The sequence below is a fragment of the Alligator mississippiensis genome, chromosome 4 (assembly GCF_030867095.1).
Source record: "Alligator mississippiensis isolate rAllMis1 chromosome 4, rAllMis1, whole genome shotgun sequence".
In the NCBI taxonomy this organism is placed as follows: domain Eukaryota; kingdom Metazoa; phylum Chordata; order Crocodylia; family Alligatoridae; genus Alligator; species Alligator mississippiensis.
This window is the reverse complement of record NC_081827.1, coordinates 247502755-247521161: the sequence shown is the minus strand read 5'-3', so window position 1 is coordinate 247521161 and position 18407 is coordinate 247502755. Positions and strand designations below refer to the sequence as shown.

The 18407-nt window shown below is 45.4% G+C and overlaps 1 protein-coding gene across 1 annotated transcript in view; it reads right to left on the bottom strand.

The window, feature by feature from the left end:
* The window catches only part of CLASP1 (cytoplasmic linker associated protein 1), a 246024-nt gene that overhangs the window by 13194 nt on the left and 214423 nt on the right, over positions 1–18407 (bottom strand). Inside the window, exons 33-37 of the mRNA XM_059727486.1 lie at positions 15244–15360; positions 10972–11122; positions 9532–9778; positions 8027–8217; positions 5578–5706 (exon numbers count right to left, since the gene is read on the bottom strand). Of these exons, the coding sequence (XP_059583469.1) occupies positions 5578–5706; positions 8027–8217; positions 9532–9778; positions 10972–11122; positions 15244–15360 (835 nt within the window). The remainder of the gene's footprint in view (positions 1–5577; positions 5707–8026; positions 8218–9531; positions 9779–10971; positions 11123–15243; positions 15361–18407) is intronic.

Sequence of the window (18407 nt, the reverse complement as noted above, 5' to 3'; positions counted from 1 at the left end):
ACTGATACACCATGAAATGAGGCAGCTTTGAAAGCAACAGGCCTGCTCGACCCTCGGAGCAGACGCCAGCAATGCCTCCTGATGGCAGCAAGATGCAGGTGGAAACTGCTGCCTACACGTCTGCTGAAGCTGGAATGCTCTTATAACGCTCATGTGCACTGCTGCCATCGATAAGTTTACGGGAAATGACTGGTAACTACTTGGACCATAACAACCTCTACCCTTCAGCCTGGGTGTAATGCATATTAAAAGCAATCAGAATTTTTTTTTTTTTTGTTTGGTTGAGAGAGAACCAGCCCAGGACAACTAGGCAGGCAGCCCGAAAACTGCTTTGTCAGCCTGTCCTGCTGTGCTGTGACATCCCGCGATGTCCTGGGCTGCACCCATCAACGTTACCCTACCTCGGTGCTGCAACAAGCAGCTAGCCTGGGCTAATCTGCTCTGGCTTGATACCCGGCAGTTCTCTAAAAGCTCTGGATGCAGCGTAGTGATCCAAGCTGCGAGTGTTATACAGAAAACTGCATTGTGAAAAACTGAAAGATGACGTATTTGAGGTTTCCTGTAAGGCAAAACCCATGTTCCAGATCCCACCAAAGTCACCAGCGCAATGAGTGCTGGGGGGCCCTTGAGCAAAGTGGGATCTCTGCACTTATACAAGACTTCTTGCTAGATGGCAAGCTCTGGCCTGAGAGTCCAGCCAGTGGCACTGTTCCTCCTAGGGTAGTTTTCCTGTAGGGTGCAAAGAGTACACCGGCCAGGACCCAAACCACAAAGGGTTTTGGAAATTAAGACTAATTTTAATTTTATTATGAAACAAGCAGGGCGCCAGTGGAGTTCACCGAGTAGACGGGGCGGCTGCTTTAAGCCCCGGGTAGAGCGAATGTCAGTAATCCAACCTGGAGGGGATGAAAAGCTTGCAGGGGTTGAAAAACCCTGCAGGGTTTACAGTCTCACTTGGGAGCAATACAAGCAATTAAGAATTAGGTGCAAGGGCACAAAAACAGCCCAGAAAGGGCGATGGTAAGGAAACAATGTGAGCTTTAATGGGGATTTGAAGGAGAACTACGCTACTTAAGCAATGGAAAGAGGGAGGCTGTTTCATGCGTTAGAAAAGCAGAGGGAATGTAAAGGTTTGATGTGCGATATACCTTAATCTGTCCTAACAGTCCCGTTCTCCTTTAACAATCTGCATTTTATGGGAACAGATGCAGACTGCAATGCAATTGTGGGCAGTTGGCTTTTAGCGGCTGTGTACCAGGCCCCTGTCTGAACGTGCCACAGCTACACTGTTCGGTCATTTAAAATACACCCTGGTCACCATCATGAGTTTTGAAGTGCTGCCACAGGATGACGCATTTGCTGAAAGAGTCTCGGTATGATACAGGAACAAAGCTGGATTAATATTTTAAATGACACACAATTTTAGAGCCGTCTTCTAGGGAACAGACTCATCAGCTGCGCTGGTCTGCAGAATCGGTTCGGCAGAGATCCCTTCCCGAGTGTGACACTGAAAAAGATGTTCTGTAATATATTTCCCAAGAAAACCAGGGATTTCTGTTTTAATGTACAGGCAAATATACACGGGTTTCCTTTACTTGTAGGAAACAAAGGCCAAAGCAAAGTCACATCAGTGGTATCAGTTATGGCAGACAACAACATTTCTCTTGACTTAGTTATGGGTGAGTAAATTTACTGGAACAAATGGGTTAATATTAACTAATTGGGAACAGAAAGATTTTTTTTCCCCCAATTAACTCCAAGCAAAAAAGTGATAAAAATCACCAAGCAATAATACTGCCAACATCATACTTCTCTGAGCACTAAAGGGTAACTTAAATTAAAAGCACTGACATGTCAAACGCTTAATAATTTGCTATAATTAAAGTAACAATGAGTCCACTTCTAATTTTGCACTGACGTACAACAACATTGACTGCATGCGAGTCAATGGTCGGGCACTGGTAGAAAAATAAGCTAAAGCAAGAAACCATAATCAAACCTAGCGTCTTTAATCTTCTGCCCGGATAAACATGGGCAAATCTAAAGCTGGCTTTTACTACTTGGCATGCACAGGGAGCAGAAATAAGGGTGCCTAAAGTACAACCATGCTGTCATTTTGAAAGCTTCACCTTGGGTGCTTCTACGTGTGCAATTAAAGTGACGCAATATACTCCAGAGCAATTTGAGCCAGAGTAACTGTTCCCGGGTGCAGCATCTACATGTCCGCCCGGGACAGCAGCAATTTGCACCAGGCCAGAGCAGCCCCAGGCTGGCAAGGGTCAGCCCTGGGCTCCGGGTGATGGCATTGGGTGACAGAGGGGCTGACAGGGGCATGAGCGTCAGACACGAGTCTGGCCCCTTGCTGACTGTGGCTACGGTCACCATCTACATGTGCGTTTCATCACCTGGAATTACGCCATCATAAAATAATACTGTCCCCAACAGGACTATCTTATGGCAGAGTTAATTCGTTTGCTATGCTCTAGTGCCGGAGCATGTGTAGCCGGTGATGCTTTACTGGGCGTGTCTACATGAAATGCTACATTGCCATAGCAACAAGCTAGCTCATCGCTATGGCGATGTAGCATCAGCGAGCACGAACCATGATGCTGCCAGTACTGTGCAGTAGAGACCCTGTTACCAGACCTGCATTGCAAAACTCAGCAGTGGGCGCATCTATACGAGACACTTAATGCGCAGAAGACAGTCCACTGCACATCAGCGTGGCGGGCAAAGCCTGTGCTAACGCACCAATGCGCAGTAGATTTAGTCTAGGGCACGGTAGCGTCACAAAAAAAGGTTCATCTGTGCTAATGCGCAGCAGCGCTGATTATGGCACATTCAGTTAGTACCTATAACGGCAGGTACTAAACTTAATGCGTTGTAATTACAGCGCATTAATGAACGTGTAGACGTGCCCACTGAATATGACCTAGACCTCAAGGTACTATGGGAATTTGTGGCCCTTTGGCCCAGGGGTAAGGGTTGGACCAATGAAGCCCTACTCAAGTGGACTCACGATTACATTTTCATGGACTTAACCAATCCAGCAACCAAGTCTGCAGGTGGAAATACCTAGACCAGTTTTCAATCTGTGGTCCGTAGACCCTGAGGGTCAGCAGACTACATCTAAAGAGTCCACGAAAGGTGACTATGATCAATCAAAAGTATGTGAATACCCACATCTACAAGTCAAAGGGGTCCGCACCTCCATTCAAAAAATGTTTAGGGGTCTGCAAATGAAAAAGTGTTGAAAACCAATGACCTAGAGCATTTTCCATTACCCAGATTCAAGAAAAGACCCAGAAAATGGGAGCATGATACGTTTCAGAAACATCGTGGGAACTTGCAATCGTGACTTCATGAATACTGATGCTCTTGAAAATTGCTGAGAAGTGTGGCTACGCCTATGATGAGTGACATTGTGGTTCTCAGACCATTCAGCAGAGAGGCCCAGGGGATTAGCAATGGACAGTGGCAAAACGAACGTCTCCTAGTGACGGAGCCTCTAATAAACCCTCCACAGGGAGCAGGAGAAGGAAGACATCATTTGTATTTGCACATCTGCTCAGAAGAACCAGCCTGTAAGAGGGGCTGGCACTTGGTGGGGCAGGACCATCGCTCCTTCTCCCTGCACAAACCACTCCAACCCCAGAGCCATTACCTAATGCTCCTGTGCAAGACGGCTGTTATTTGTCCCTAAGCGTTATGGAAACATGCCTGCAGCATCCTGTTACCTGATTATATACAAAGAGGTCTGTGTTGCAGATGTCTGCAAACTACAGGCTCCATCCTCAGTCTGTGACTAAAGATGCTATCCATAAAATGCTGGTCAAAGTCACGTAAGCACAACCAGAGGGGTCAGCTTCTTCCAGGAAAGCACTTATGCTAGTACTCTTCTTCCTGTAGAAAAGACCAAAATTCTGGCTTCTTCAGTCCCAACACCCCTGGACTGCCTTTACTTTTCTGACTAAAATGACCTCGTACACTTTGAACGTGTGCAAAACACCTGTGCCCGAAAGGCAAAGAAGCTTTCCGTGTCACCAGCGCATGCAAGAGGCAGGTGAAAACCTAAAAGTGTGAAACGTCAAAGTGTAAATGCCGCCCTCTGTTTTGACGCCGACTGCCAGTGACACATGGGGAACAAGCCCCAGGGGGCTTTAGAGACAAAGGAAAAAATATTTAAGAAGGGCGCTGCTTGAGATGGCAGCTTTGTGTGCGAGCTCTTGGAGGAGTTTCAGAAGGAATAAATACAAGGGCACTGAGTCAAGGTGAGATGAGTAGCATGTAACCAGGAAAAACCTGCCAATAAAGGCACTCCCTCTAGAACAAGATGTTTTGTCCTGCTGCTTTATCAGGAAATCAATTTACAATTGCTACTTATTACCCGGTACAAAAAAACGACAGCAGGGAGGAGACGCGTTAATTCAGAGAGAGGAGGAGTAAGCCTAAAGCTGTTGTGCTGATTTATCAAAAGCCTACATGTCTCCTGGCTTCGCTTTACAGATGTTGGTCATACGTTTAGGTATTTTCTTGTCTCCCACTATCATTTCAAACAAGTGGCACAACTTTCTGCTGCATCCAACAAAATACTTCTGCATCAGCTACCGGATCCCTTGCGGTAGCCTGATCTGCTTGATGACCTTCTCGTGGCCTGATGATCTTTGATGACCTTTCTCAAGGAGAAGTATGGGTAGCTGAGGACAGCTCTGTTTTTCCCCTTTCTTTTACAAAGGCCAGATCTTACCATGCTTGATTTCTGGGCTAGCTGTGCTGAAGCTCAGCGCTCAATTAGCTCTGGCCCCGTTCAGCTCCGTTTGAAAACCAAAGCTTACACAAACACAGACGTGTCAGGGAAGTCATTTTTGGGGATTTGCTCTAGGTGCTTATTGTGACCGGTGGAGGAAAAATCTGCCCCTGGCAGCTAGAGCCTCACATAAATGCTTCCCACTTCAGGGATTTCACTGGGACAATTTCTTTTTCTGTTCAGTCATATACAGAAAGGGCTAACAAAGAGTAATAAGTGAGGCTCAAACCCCAGGCACCTAAACAAATGGCTGTGTGCGCCCTGGCATGGTGCACGCTGGTGTATAACGATGTGCTGAACAACACGGCTGGGACGTGACGGATACTTGCTGCTGCAGCTTCCATGCGGCATCTAGTGGGCAGGACTGAAAGGGCACTCAATAGTTCACTTCCTGACCTTGCCCTTCCCTCGCTGTCCATTTTCTGGTGTTCATTCACCAATTTGTTGCCTGCTTTTAGCTTCCCTGTCCTTACAGTCATGGACAGGCACGAAAGCCTCAGCATGAAGCACGTGCCATTTCCTATCACACCTTGCAACTTGGTCCTGGGTGAAGCTACACCTACCACCGCACTCCACGTCCAGTTCTGCTTGCCAGTTTTCTCTTCCATTGCAAGCATACAGAACCGCAGCACAGAGGTGTAATGTGGAGTATTTCTATTGTCATGACAGGCCAGTTTGTTTCCTTCATAAACCCTGAACACATCACTTGGCATTAGGCTTTACTAAATGCTTGTTTTATGACGGGGGACAAAGAGAAGCAGAAGGCTTACCTCTTTGTGGGAATCCTTATGTGCTTCCAGTGTTTTCATGATGGTCAGTTCGGCGTAGTTTTTAAACCTTGCTGGCTGATTCCTTAATATCTCCCGCAGTACTCTTAAGGCCAGGGCTCTTATCGAATGCTGAACCAAAAAGAAAGACAAGTGGGAAAGGAAGTTGCTTAACCTGAGGATCCTTGTTTGAGAGAAATTCTGCAGGCAGCTGAGCCAACGAGCATTTGGGGGCTGGACACCATGATCTGTAAGGTCCCTTCCAGCCCCTAACAACTATGAAACACTTTCTGCTGATTTCTATTCTCTATGACTCTACTGGCATTGGCAACTGAGAGCAGAACTGGTTCACAGCTTCACTGTGTGATGGTTCAGACAGACCGGTTGCATTCGCACTGTTGGAGAAGACAATCAGAACAAGGCGAACGTTTGTGCAGGTCCACTAGCTTACTGGAAAAGAGCACACGTGTATTGTGAAGGACTCTCAAAGATGCTCGGAGTACCTACCTTTGTTACAATTTTTGTAAACTGGACTTCATTAAATTTGATCCTCAGCTCCATTCTTAACATGGCAACTCAAAGACACGTTTCAAATACTGAACCAATAAACCTCCTTTTTGGTTTTTCGTTAGTGTTTATGGAAATCGCTTGGATGGCTCCACGCCTTCAGTTAATGTAGCCAGAGCTCATGGACCCTTTTATATCAAAAGTTCATTATCAAAAGGAATATTACAACAACTGCTGAAAATACAGAACTGCTCTAACCAAGTTATGGGCTTCCAGCTGCTTTAAACCACATCTGTAACTTCAGCAGACAGGTATGCAGTTCGGCTAACTCCAAACCGAACCCTTTAAAGTACATCCTGATTATTTGCTTTCACCAATGTGATTTACATGCTAGCCCAATTTATTTCGCTCCGCTCTCACACTGGTCTTCCTATCTTCTGAAACATCTCTGAGACTATGTGCTTACGCCACAAGCAGCTGACGCTTGAATTGCAAACAATGATTGGCAAAATGTCTACCACAAACTTAAAATATACTTTTGAAGCAGGCCAATTTTATAAATGGGGAACAGATTTGGGAGGACTTGGCATGTTTTATTATTGATCATAACCAGCACACAAACGATACTGGGCTAGATTTGGAAATGCCCCAATAACTATATAACTATACAATGACTTGCACATGGCATTCAGGTCATTTAGATGATTGTGGATTTGATCTGTAGGTAAAACCAGTCCATACCAGTGATCTAGACAATGGATGTAAATCCCTGTAAACAGAAAACTGTCTCATGGCATGGACTCCTGACTGATGTAAAGCTGAAGGCTTAGCCTTTAAATTATATTTTTGGTCAGATATCATCTAATAAAAACCTCTGGAAGCAAGTGCTATGTATACACAAATCCTCATGTATACCACTGCAATAATGCCTTGCCCATTGTTTTCCTTTGTCAGTTCTAACTGGGTTCATCAAGAATTTTCTGAGTTTTTTTGTTGGGAGATGCCAATTTGTCAGAAACAAAAAAAAAGTTTCACTTTTGAGACAAAAGTTCTCACTGGGAAGTGTTTTCAGGTGCAGAAGGGAAGTTCTTGTCATGAGTGAGCACCATCCTCAAATTGCCAATAGCCCAGTAAGTGTCCGCACCACCCGGCCATGGAATTAGTCTTGCCCTCCCTATTAGAAGAGAGGGAGACACCCCAACCCTGCAACATCTAACAGCCAGTACATAATGTGCTCACCTCAGATGCTGGAGATCCAGGGTCAAGTCTCTGCTCTGCCTGATTTTGAGCAGAGACATGGACCTGGTGTCCAATACGTATGATATATTGGATATATATTGGACACCAAATCCAAGTCGCTGCTCTGAATCAGGCAGAGCAGAGACTTGACTCTGGGTCTCCAGCTTCCGAGGTGAGCGCATTAACTACTGGTTGTTAGATTTTGTAGAGTTGGGGTGTCTCCCTCTCTAAGAGAGGGAGTGTGTGCGTGTGGATATACATGTATATTATAAGTGTGTGTGCGTATACACATGCACATGCAAGCACACGCACAGAGTGACTGGCCAAACTGCCAGGCATCAAGCTATCCTGAGGCGGGTCCCTCTCTTTCTCCAGTTTTTCATAAAGGTTGCCTTCATGCAGAAAAGGAATGGGAGAAATCTTTGTAAACTGTTTCCTATCAAGCCCTGCCTATTATTATTTTTAGCTGCTATCAGTACAATATTCTAGATACAGAAGTCAGAGGTTTCAGGACAATTCAAAATTGCCAGTGAATGGGGCATCTACATCCTCTGTAAGTGCAGAAAGAGAGAGGCAGACAGACTTATGGGGAAGGATGCGATGAAGCACCGGGTACCCATGACTGTGCCACGGCTGCAATAACACGGACAACTGGCAGTGAAAAGAAAGCGATGCGTAACAACTAAATGCAAAGTCAACATCTTACATCTTTGTCGCCCAGAGTTTCTAGCAGCAACAGCAAAATGGTTTTGAAATGTTCCTCCCACACTCCCAGGTTATCTTCTCGGGTGATCTTTAGCAATTCGAGCAGGGCTCCTTTCCGTTCTTCCACTCGCTCGTTGTGGTTCGACAGTTCTTTCAGAAGATCGGCCACCAAATCAGAATGGTCAATGGGTACTTCTAGGACAAATAAAAGCAGGTCACTTTCACAGGAAAACCCCCCTTGATTAAAACTTCTGATTGTGCTCAAAGCATAACGGTCTGCCAAAGTCATCAGGTAGGCGTGACTTAGATCGGGCAGCTCCAGGAAGAAGGACAACTTGGACATACTCCAGAACTTAACCCTAAATTTATAAAAAAAAAAAATCATACATTTGTAAAAAGGTTTTGATCAACTATGGACAGACATGGATTTCATTTCATCCAGTTCTCTATGGCTGATTGTGTAAGATTAGGTTGGCCACCTTCTGTGTTTGTCTGACAGGGCAACCTCACCTGTCATGCCGTTGGGACCTTTAGATGGTACTTCCCCTGCCCACCTACACCCTGCAAAGCAGCACTGCTGTGATGCAATTCCACCCCAGTGAATCAAGTCCTCTTGTACTGTGGCAGGCTAGCTTTCAGGGCTGGCCATTAGGATGTCCCAAAAAAACTGCATTTGTGCCATATATATGGGACACATGGCAACCCTGTATTTGATACCAGGCTCCTAAAAAGCAGGGTTGAAACAAGATCGTCCCATTTCTAGCATCTCTTCAGACCTGTTCTAATATACAACTGTCTGTGCAACTTTTAAAGTATGATCGGAAACAAAGAAGGAAAAGATAGCAATAGTGGAAAGACTCGCAACGGTTTCTTAACAGAATTTTTGGTTTATAGTGAAAGAATTATTTCTGGAAATGACTGTTTATTATACCACTCCTGGGATGTAACTCATTTCCAATGACCCATTTTCAACTTCAACATTTCCAAACAATTTAGTTTCTTAAGAGATATAGCACACACACACACAAATCCTATTCCCTATATTAGGAAACGTTACATAGTAAAACAAATTATCATATTTTCCAGTAAACGCATCATCTCCGTTTCAGTATCACAGCATTTCATGCAAAATTTTACCTTTGGTTCTGCATAAGATATGCTGCACGTTGGAGATGTAAGATGTGGCCTGTGGGCCTTGGGTAGGCCCTGTGTGCTGTATACAACACACGCCAGCCCTAGCCCCACATGTTGCATACTGCACCCGCACCAGACCAACCCTATGTGCTGGATCCGGCACACGTGGCCGGTCTGTGCATCTAATCTAGCCCAGGGACTGGCCCTCCACTCCTCATCTGGCCCCCTGGGCAGATCAGTTTGATACCCCTGCTGTACATTTAGCTAAAACAGCAGTTTCAGAGTTGCGTCCCACGACAATTTAAATAGGGAAACACACAAACTCAGAACAAAAGGCACTGCTTGCGAATCCCCAAAGCAAGCGATACCAACCATCCCGAAGCTGATCCATGTCATCGTCGAACACGGCCTCCTTCAGAGCCGTCTTGTCATAGGTGTTGATCGTGTCTGAGTAAGGGTAGGAATTGTACTCGCGAGCTCGGGGCCCCGAAAAGGCGCGGGGAGGCTGGGTATTAAGTAGCGAGGTTTTGTTATCGAGAGCCATCCTTCCCCCTTCCACAACGTCGCTGCCTCCACGTACATCGCTGGCGGGAGCAGCTATTCCGCCATCTCGAGACACCTGAAGGGACAAGGTAGGAGACAGAAAGAAGTTCACGGTATTTTCTTCAGTGACTCAAGGAGATTGGATCCTTTGAGAGTCAATCCCAGGATCCACTAAAAAAAAAGACAAATCGCTAATTTTGCATGCAATTCTTTCAGTTGCTTAAGATGAATTCAAAATGTATCTTTTCCTTACTTATGCGACTCTTCCTGTTCCAAAAGAGTCCCCTCGGTGAAAATTTGGTCATGGAATAACATACCTAGTTACATCAACCGCTCTAAGTTTGCGCAGATCCCTGCAACTTGGTGAAAACCGGCAAAAGAGAGCTCAGGTGCATGCATTCATGGAAACAAAACTGCCGCGGTAGCAGCTGAAACTTAGACAGGATTTCATAGACATTAGGGCTGGAAGGGACCTCGGGAGATCATCGATTCCAGCCCCATTCCCAGTATGAGGATTCCCAGTAAAGGTGGGAACCCAACTCTGAAAATTAGCATCAGGAAATCCCAGCCTCCACTGCCTAGGGAAGATCAGGACCCGGTTGTAGCACGATGAACGCAATTAATGTCAAAAGCGTACGTGATGGTGACTTTAAAAGGCAGGTTTAAAATACAATCGAATGACACTGCACCACCCTCAATTTGTCTTTACTCCAGCCAAGAGTCCCAAACATAATCTACAGGACACCTGTTCATGTTAAGGACTAATTAGGCATCTCCTTAACGATGAAGAGCACCTTGAGCCACAAGTATGTCCATGGAATCACCCTCCAGCGACTCGGGCAATCAGCTCATCCTGAACCTTTGTATTTATATATGAAAATACTACTAGTTGGGAGGGAAACATTCCCTGAATTTTAAGATCTCTATCTTACTTTTTCTGTTTTAAATTTTAATATGCAAACCAGCATTGAGCAAAGCTGAGGGTGGGAAATCAAGCACTAGCTTAAATATGCCTTATTACGTCCAAACTCCCAGTGAAGTCCAGATAAGCAAATGCCACGAAGTCAAATGGAGTTTGAAGGTAAAGGACTGTACAATTTGGCCCCATGAGTTTAAGGAAAAATACTGATGTGTGGAACAACACCTCTTTGCCAAAGGAGGTGTCTTCCTTGTGTAAAAAAAAAAAATCCAAAACAGGACAATACACCAGTTAAGCCAAAGGTATTTTTGATCTTACCTACAGCCTCACGAGATTACCAGAGTACTTACAATGTCACAGTCTTTCTTTCCATCACGTTTGATTGGTTCATTCAGATCCTCTTGGCTCCGGAAACTAAACTTTTCAATAGCCTCCGTGACGCCGCGAAGCGAGCTGTAGATTTCATCGGAATTTAGGTTCTCCGTGTCGTAATCCAGCATGCTAGAGATCAAAGGCATATTAAGTGTCACATGCCAAAGTGTCGACTTCTGACCTTCAACAACAAAATGACCCATTGGAAAGGGATGATTTGGTGTCCCATTCCCAGCAGTGAGTTGGAACAAGACATGGGTGGGATCTAGGTGGACTTGGGGGCCGATTCTTCTCTCACCTTGGTACAAATCCGATGAAGCTTTGAAGTCAGCTGAGTTACACAGATGTAACTAAGAAGGAGAGTTAAGCCCACTGCTGGTAAAAACAAATGTGCTAGCCTGTATATCCAGAAACCTTACCCGCTCGGCACAGATTTATGGCACTGTTAGTAATAGTTTAAAAAAAAAACCTAAAGAAACCAGCAATGAAAATGAACACGCACAAAGTGGTGACGTTTGATGAATGTATAAATGAAATGTATTTTTACCTTTAAATGTCATATTAAAAGTCATCTCAAATCTTTCACGTCAATGAATTCAAGTGTGTAAGAAAAATTTAAGCTCTGAGGGAAGACCTACCTAGGCATAAAACTTAAACTACATGTTTTAATGCTCGTAGTTAAAAAATCCAAATACCTGCATGAAGAGCTAATAGCAAAGTAACGCTGTTGAAGATAAGGCTGGAGAAACTGAACTCTATTGAAATCGGGCTCTTGGGCCTAAGCCACCAGATCTTTCGCACTTCCTCCCTCCTGCCAAGGCGCATAGTTTGGACTTCCTAACGGAGCAACTTAAAATTGCATTGTTTGAAGTGCCACCAGGGACATTTCTAATAGACGAGGGAAGAAGGTAAAACAGATGTATGAAGACGGGTGCTCTGACTTGCTTAGAAAATTTTTTTAAAAATAAGAGTTAAAGCAGGACTCTCTTCTATCCAGAGGAAGAGACGCCGAGGTGCATCAACAGAGCGTCTCCAAAAGTCTCTCGTAGAAAAGGAGGCACTCGGCAAAGGAGGGCTCCAAAAGGAAGGAGTCAATACACTGAACGATTAAGGGACTTGGGCTCTGGATACATAACACGCACAGACTTCCAATGCAGGAGGCTTTGTGTCTGTGGACAATTTGGGAAGAGATGCGATGAGTTAGAGGATGAGGCACAACGTGGAGGATCTGCGTCGTTTTTGCACAAAACGAAGGGATCGCCTGTGGCACGGGCGACCCGAGACATGGGACGCCTCTGCTGAACTGTGGGCACCCAGCCAACCTTTCTTTAGAGACAAGTAAGATTTTAATCATCTCGAATGCCTTCTTCCTCCTGGAAGAGACTCAAGAACATCAGACAAAGGCTCAGATTTAGGCCCCGATTCTTTTGGGATTAAACGACACTGTCTATGGCTGTCATCCCTGGCGCTTGGTCAAGACACTTGCCCTGCAGCAATGGCACAAGCACTGGTACCGGCACTGAATGTACGCCATGCATGCTGGCAAGGAACCCAAAAGACAACTCCCGAACTCTAAATATTAAACAACCTCTGATCTGTCAAGGCAAGATCTGTCTGGAAAGAAAAGGAAGCCACTATAACAACAGCCTGGGAGCGGGGAACTCAAGCTGCCTACGAGGCTTTCAAAGTTGTGAAAATGCAGATGTCTCAGGCTAAGGAATGGCAGTCGGTGATTAAAATGACCCTAGGTGCAATCAGTGGAGCGGGACATTGCAGGTCTTTGGCAGCTCCACGGTGGCTATCAGACGGGAGACAGGCAAGGCGCCCTTGCTATCAGCTTTTAAATACTAATTTGAATTAATTCAAGTCCCTTTCGACTAAAGGTGGCCGGGAGGTTTTACAAACAGCGGTTACGAGCAACAAAACAGCCCGCAGCGTATATCTATGTCGGTATTATTAAAATACACATTTTACCAATAGAATAAGCAGCCACAAAGTGGCTACGTGACTTGTGAAGGTCACAGTCAAAACCGCAGCAGGATCAAGAACAGAAGCTTTGGGATCCTGACTCCCAGTCTTCTCACGCAATTACAGCTCCTCCCCCGACTAACACAAAGGGCCACATTTTTCCCTTCCGGGTGCACATTTATTTCCTGATTAAGGTGTATTTGAAGGTAGAATTTAGCTTAACGGTGACAGAACCGTGTATGATAACTAATCACCTCCCAGAAGAGAGATCAATGTAAAAGAGACTTTGCAACACCCAAGCAATTAAGCAAGATGTGAATAAAAGGAAGGGAGATCTTTGCGAAGGCTTGTGGTTTGGAGGATTATTCAAGACACAATGAAATTAAAAACCAAAAAAAACCAAAAATCACTCTTATGAAATATTAAAAAAACAACAACAAACCACTGGCTTCTCAAGTCACATGCCAAGCATGAACCTGTGCAAGCGATCTCGCGATGGGAAAGAATCGGGTTGCATTTCATATCAAAAGCAGCCTCTACATATGAACGCACACATCGATCCGTTCGTTGGTACATGTGTGATTGTATATTGTAGAGAGCGCGCGATGGAAACAGCAACAACAACAAAAAAAGACATGTAAAAAGGAGCGACACCCACCTTCCAACAAAACAGTGGGAGACTGTCAATCACAACGGAAAAGGTGACCCATGCAGGAAATTGGAAGAACCACAGGATGAGCAGGAAGAGATGAGTAGAGATGAGCAGCTTTTAGGGATGTCACAACATTATTTTCCAATTGCCGCCGTATCAAATGCAATGCGGCCTTCTGTGTGCCATGCATGCAAGGCTTGCCAGTCTTGGGCAGGCAAAATGTATTCTTCTCTCTTAAAAAAGTGTGTTTGTAATGCCTGACAACTGGGTAGGAAATCACCAGTCTAGCACCCTTAGCAGCCCCCAGTAATCTCCTCTGCCTGCGTTCCTTCCTGCTGGCACGTTTATCCAGGTTAGCAGCACGTTGCCACTGGCAGCATAACTTCGGGGTTGGCCATTAGAGATGGGATGATAAAAGCATTCTTCGGTACTAAACTAGTCAGACGGGGCAGAGCTAAAGGCCATAAGCTAGTGGGAACCTTTCCCATTGTCTTCAGTGGGTGAAGGATCACTTAGGTCAGCCCTATTGCTGCTCCTGGCATTTACCTTCAGGAGTCTAAGGAGAGGCTAAAGAAAATATCAGTCTCCCTGGCAGATGAGTCTCAAATCTCTCTGTCAAAATGTCAACTTCACTTTAAATCCGGAAGGGACTGTTACAATCAGGTAGTCTGACCTCACGTGCAATACAGGCCATGGAAATCCCACCTGCCGATTCCTGCATCAACGGCAATAAATTGTCCAACAACTTTGTAAAATATCTTTGGGGAGTTTTTTTTTGTGGGTTCTTGGTTTTTTTTACTTTCTTGACTTTAGCTAAGGATTCACGAAACGCATATTAAATGAAGTCTGTTTGGAGAGTGATGACATCAAGGTTTAACATTTTCCCGTTTGGAAATTCTCAATTCAAAAGAAGACATCTGCAGTCCTTCCTCAGGCAAGACTCCCATTAAAACAGAAGCAGGCGCGGCCGGTGAGAGCTCTGCCTGAGGAGCAATCTGTTCAGCGATCTAATATGGAGATGGGCTACGATAACTACTGGGTTTCCCCCCCACCCCGTGGATATCTCATGGTCTACCAAGTAGGTGTAGACTGAAAAATCATCTGTGTGAGCTTCATCTTCGCAGTCTTAGGGGCATTAAGTAATGAATCCTCACACCATTTTTGGGGGGGGTCATCAGTGCCTGCATCTCCCATTGCCTACTTGCCTGCCTCACATGGGTAACCTGGGTGCACGTGTTTGCAGACTTAGCCCTCAATGTCACAACGTGATCGCGCCAAGAGGTGGGATCAGACGGTGAGAAGTGTTCGGTTATTGAGATCCGACCTCATATTCCCGCCGTGAAATCCCGGGTATTTCATTTAATGAAACGGGGCAGGAGAAAGACTTCCCCCAAAGACTCATTCTCGGTGCTGCGCTTTCCTGCAGGAGGAACGAATGGCTGAAATGCCCCCTACGGTCTCTCTGCACCAAAGCTCCCCTGACTCCATCCACGGAGATCCCCAGACCACCACGAGTCTGGGGTGACTCCCTTTTGGCCTTCACAAACCTTCTGTCCCGGTTCCCCTGTGCGTGAAAGGGAAATAATATTGTGACATCTCAGACAAGTTGGTTTAACAGGTAGCTTGTTACCTGGGAGAGTAAGAGCGTCTGAAAGTCTTGTGGGAAGGAGCAGTGGGGATGGAGTTAGGCTGAGAAAGGGGAGGGGGGTGCTTCGACAGCCCGTCTGCACTCCAACCCCAGAGCCGACTGCAGTGACCAGAGGAGGAACAAGAGAGAGAAAGAGAACAGAGAAAAAGAAAAGGGAGAAAAAGAAAGAAACTATAATCTGAGTGGCTTAGTGGTCTCATGCTGCCTTGGAGAAAGAGAGAAAAATTTAATAGAAACAAAATCAGACAAGAATACTCCACTGATCCCCATCAGGTCATTGCTTTGGCATTTTAGTGTTCACTTCCACCTTCATTAGCAATTAGCAGAGAATCTATACCAGACGGTCCCTGATTCCTCGACTGAGTATATTACGCACTCAAAACAATTCTTTAAATGCTCTATGCACACGGGTCTGGATGCAAACTCGAAGCATATGTTTTCAGGCAACAGGATTTACCCAAGAAAGGAGGAAGAGGAAAAGAGGTTCGTAAAGAGGTTTAACTCTAATTGGAGACCTACAGGTGGCTTGCAACGTCCGATTCTGCGCGCAGACGGACAAGCGACGTCAGTGCAATCCTGCTGTCCGGACTCGCGCAAGGTCCCACTGATGTCTGCAGGCGCCGAGTCTGATGGGTAGCAACTGGATTGGGTCTGAAATGTGTCCTTGAGCCATGCCGAGCACACCGCTCGTTTTATGCTCGAGTGCAAAGAGGTACGACTGCCATATCACAGGCCCAAACCCAACCCACATTAACAATAACTGAAAATCCTCTCCTAAGAGCTTTGTGTGTGGCCCGTATCCACAGGAGTCTGTGGTCCCAGCTCGCATCCCAAGTGGACGTAAGTAAAAAGGTTACATCTGACATCTGTGGCAGCCTCTATAGATATTTCAGATTGAAACAGCCACAGGGACTGAACTGTCCTCTGCAATGGGGGAAGCGCGCACATCCCTTGTGCATGCTGCTCCGGAAAACAGCACTTCTAACTTGAAGGATTAATCCAGCCCTGTATATTTATTTCAAAATTGCAGTGCCACAGCTTGTACTACCCCAAATTGGATGGTTTTAAGGTGGCCAAATGTATCCCCTGTCTCTCCAGACCATGTATTGCTTAAGGGAATGTAAGGGCGATAGTTATCGAACACCTTAGACTTGCCCACAGGCTGGATGATCCAGGTCCTAGGACAAAATCTAGGTGTCAGACTGCAGAGAGAGATTGAGAGTGAGGAAAGGGACAAGGTTATGACTTTTCACTAGCTTTCATCTCGATTATGTGCTGTGCCAAGGCCTCTAATAACACCCAAGAGTGGGCTCTCATCAACCTGGAGATCTGTGCACTTGCAGGCTGGTGATGCCACAGAAAGCAGGTGGGGCAAAGTCTTTGTAAGGGATCCACATAAGAAATGCCATTTTCAATCAGACCAATGGTCCATCTAGCCCGGTATCCTGTCACTGACAGTGGTAGAGGTGGATGGTACAGAGCAGGGAGCGTTGAACCGGATACACCTAGAGTCATCTACCCTCTATCCAACGCTCTCCCTGGCATCCACCACTACTGGTTTATCCAGTCCCTTTTTGAACCTGGCTATGCTGTCTGCCTCCGCGATTTTCAGTGGCAATGAATTCCACTAATTAACTTCTGCATGTTAATCATGTTATTCCCTCTGCCAGCATTAGGGCGATTGTAACCCCCGAGTGCTGCGCGTGGCCCAGAACAGCATCATGCCAGCTGAAGCAGGAGGCTTGTCTGCACGAGTTTCTATGCCGTTCTTCTTCACACCAGGTCTCTGGTTGGAGTACTTGGCCCATTACAGCAGGCTTGACTCTTCCTGACTAGACGAAACTACCGTACAGTTGGTGTTTCAGAAATGGGGCGTCCCTAGGCGAGACACTGAGATTTAATCCAAACCATCGTTATACAACGCTCCATTTGTGACATTTCTATATAAATTTCCCCCCAAAAATGCAAAGCAGAGTAATGAATTAGACAGACAAGGTTTTTAAAGAAAAGCAACTATGTCCTTAGACCAACATAGTTACAACCTACATCCCTTAAAAAAAAGCAAATAATCTTTCTCTCCTTTTTTATCCTCTGATTATCCCTTGGCCAATACTTTTTGAGCAGGCCAAATATCTATAAAAATGAATTAGCCCCTTATCCCTTGGCCAATACTTTCTGAGCAGGCCAAATATCTATAAAAACAAATTAGCCCCTTGCTTTGAGGCACTGTGAGATATTAAAAGTAATAACTAAACAAACCCGGCTTGCCGGCTAAATATATATACATACATAATTTGTTCTCATTTCACATACAATTCCAGATTTCTCTTCTAGCCACGGGGTGAAGATCTGTTATTCCTGGGCTCTTGGAGTATTCAGCATGTCACTTTGTTTCTATTAAGTTTAGGTAACATCGCATCTGAAAGGTCACATTTGTGTGCAAGTGGAAGATGCTACAAGACGGGAAATGGCAAACGAGTCGGGAGCAGCTCTAGTGCACGCGGCAGCAGAGCTGTTCTGCATCCAGCCCAAAAAATGATGTCGGGAAATTACCTTGGTAAGCAGGCATCATACAAACAGTTCCTACAGAAATGCAGTGGTAAGCAATACTGTTGCTTTACAGAGAAGAAAAACATGTTGGCAAATAGTTTCACATCTTGATGCTCACCTACCTGTCAGGCATGCTGCCGAATAATACAAGCTCGCACCCGGCTGTATAAGGTGCGTTGCGTTGCCCTGCTGCGTGTGCGTGTGTTTTAATTTCTCCCACCACTTAGTACTGAAGTTGTGAAAACTTCTCTGCTCAGAGGAGACGCACCAAGTCTCTTACATTTCCTAACGGGCATAATGATTCAGTAACACAAACATCTAAACCCACACTGTCTAAATACAATTCCCTTTGATTGACTTTTTTTTTTTTAAACTCTATTGAATTTGGTATTTTAAGACCCTTAATGAAACAGCAGGTAACGCTGCACTCAGTACCATACATCAATCAACACTGGGGACAGGATATAAAGAGCAGGCTAAATTCTGCCATCATTTACCCCCGCGTACCCCTACGTCAAGTGGCCTAGTGTCTTGAGCGTTTGACTGGGACTCAGGAAACCTGCATTTTATTCCTGACCCTGCTCTAGAGCTTCGGG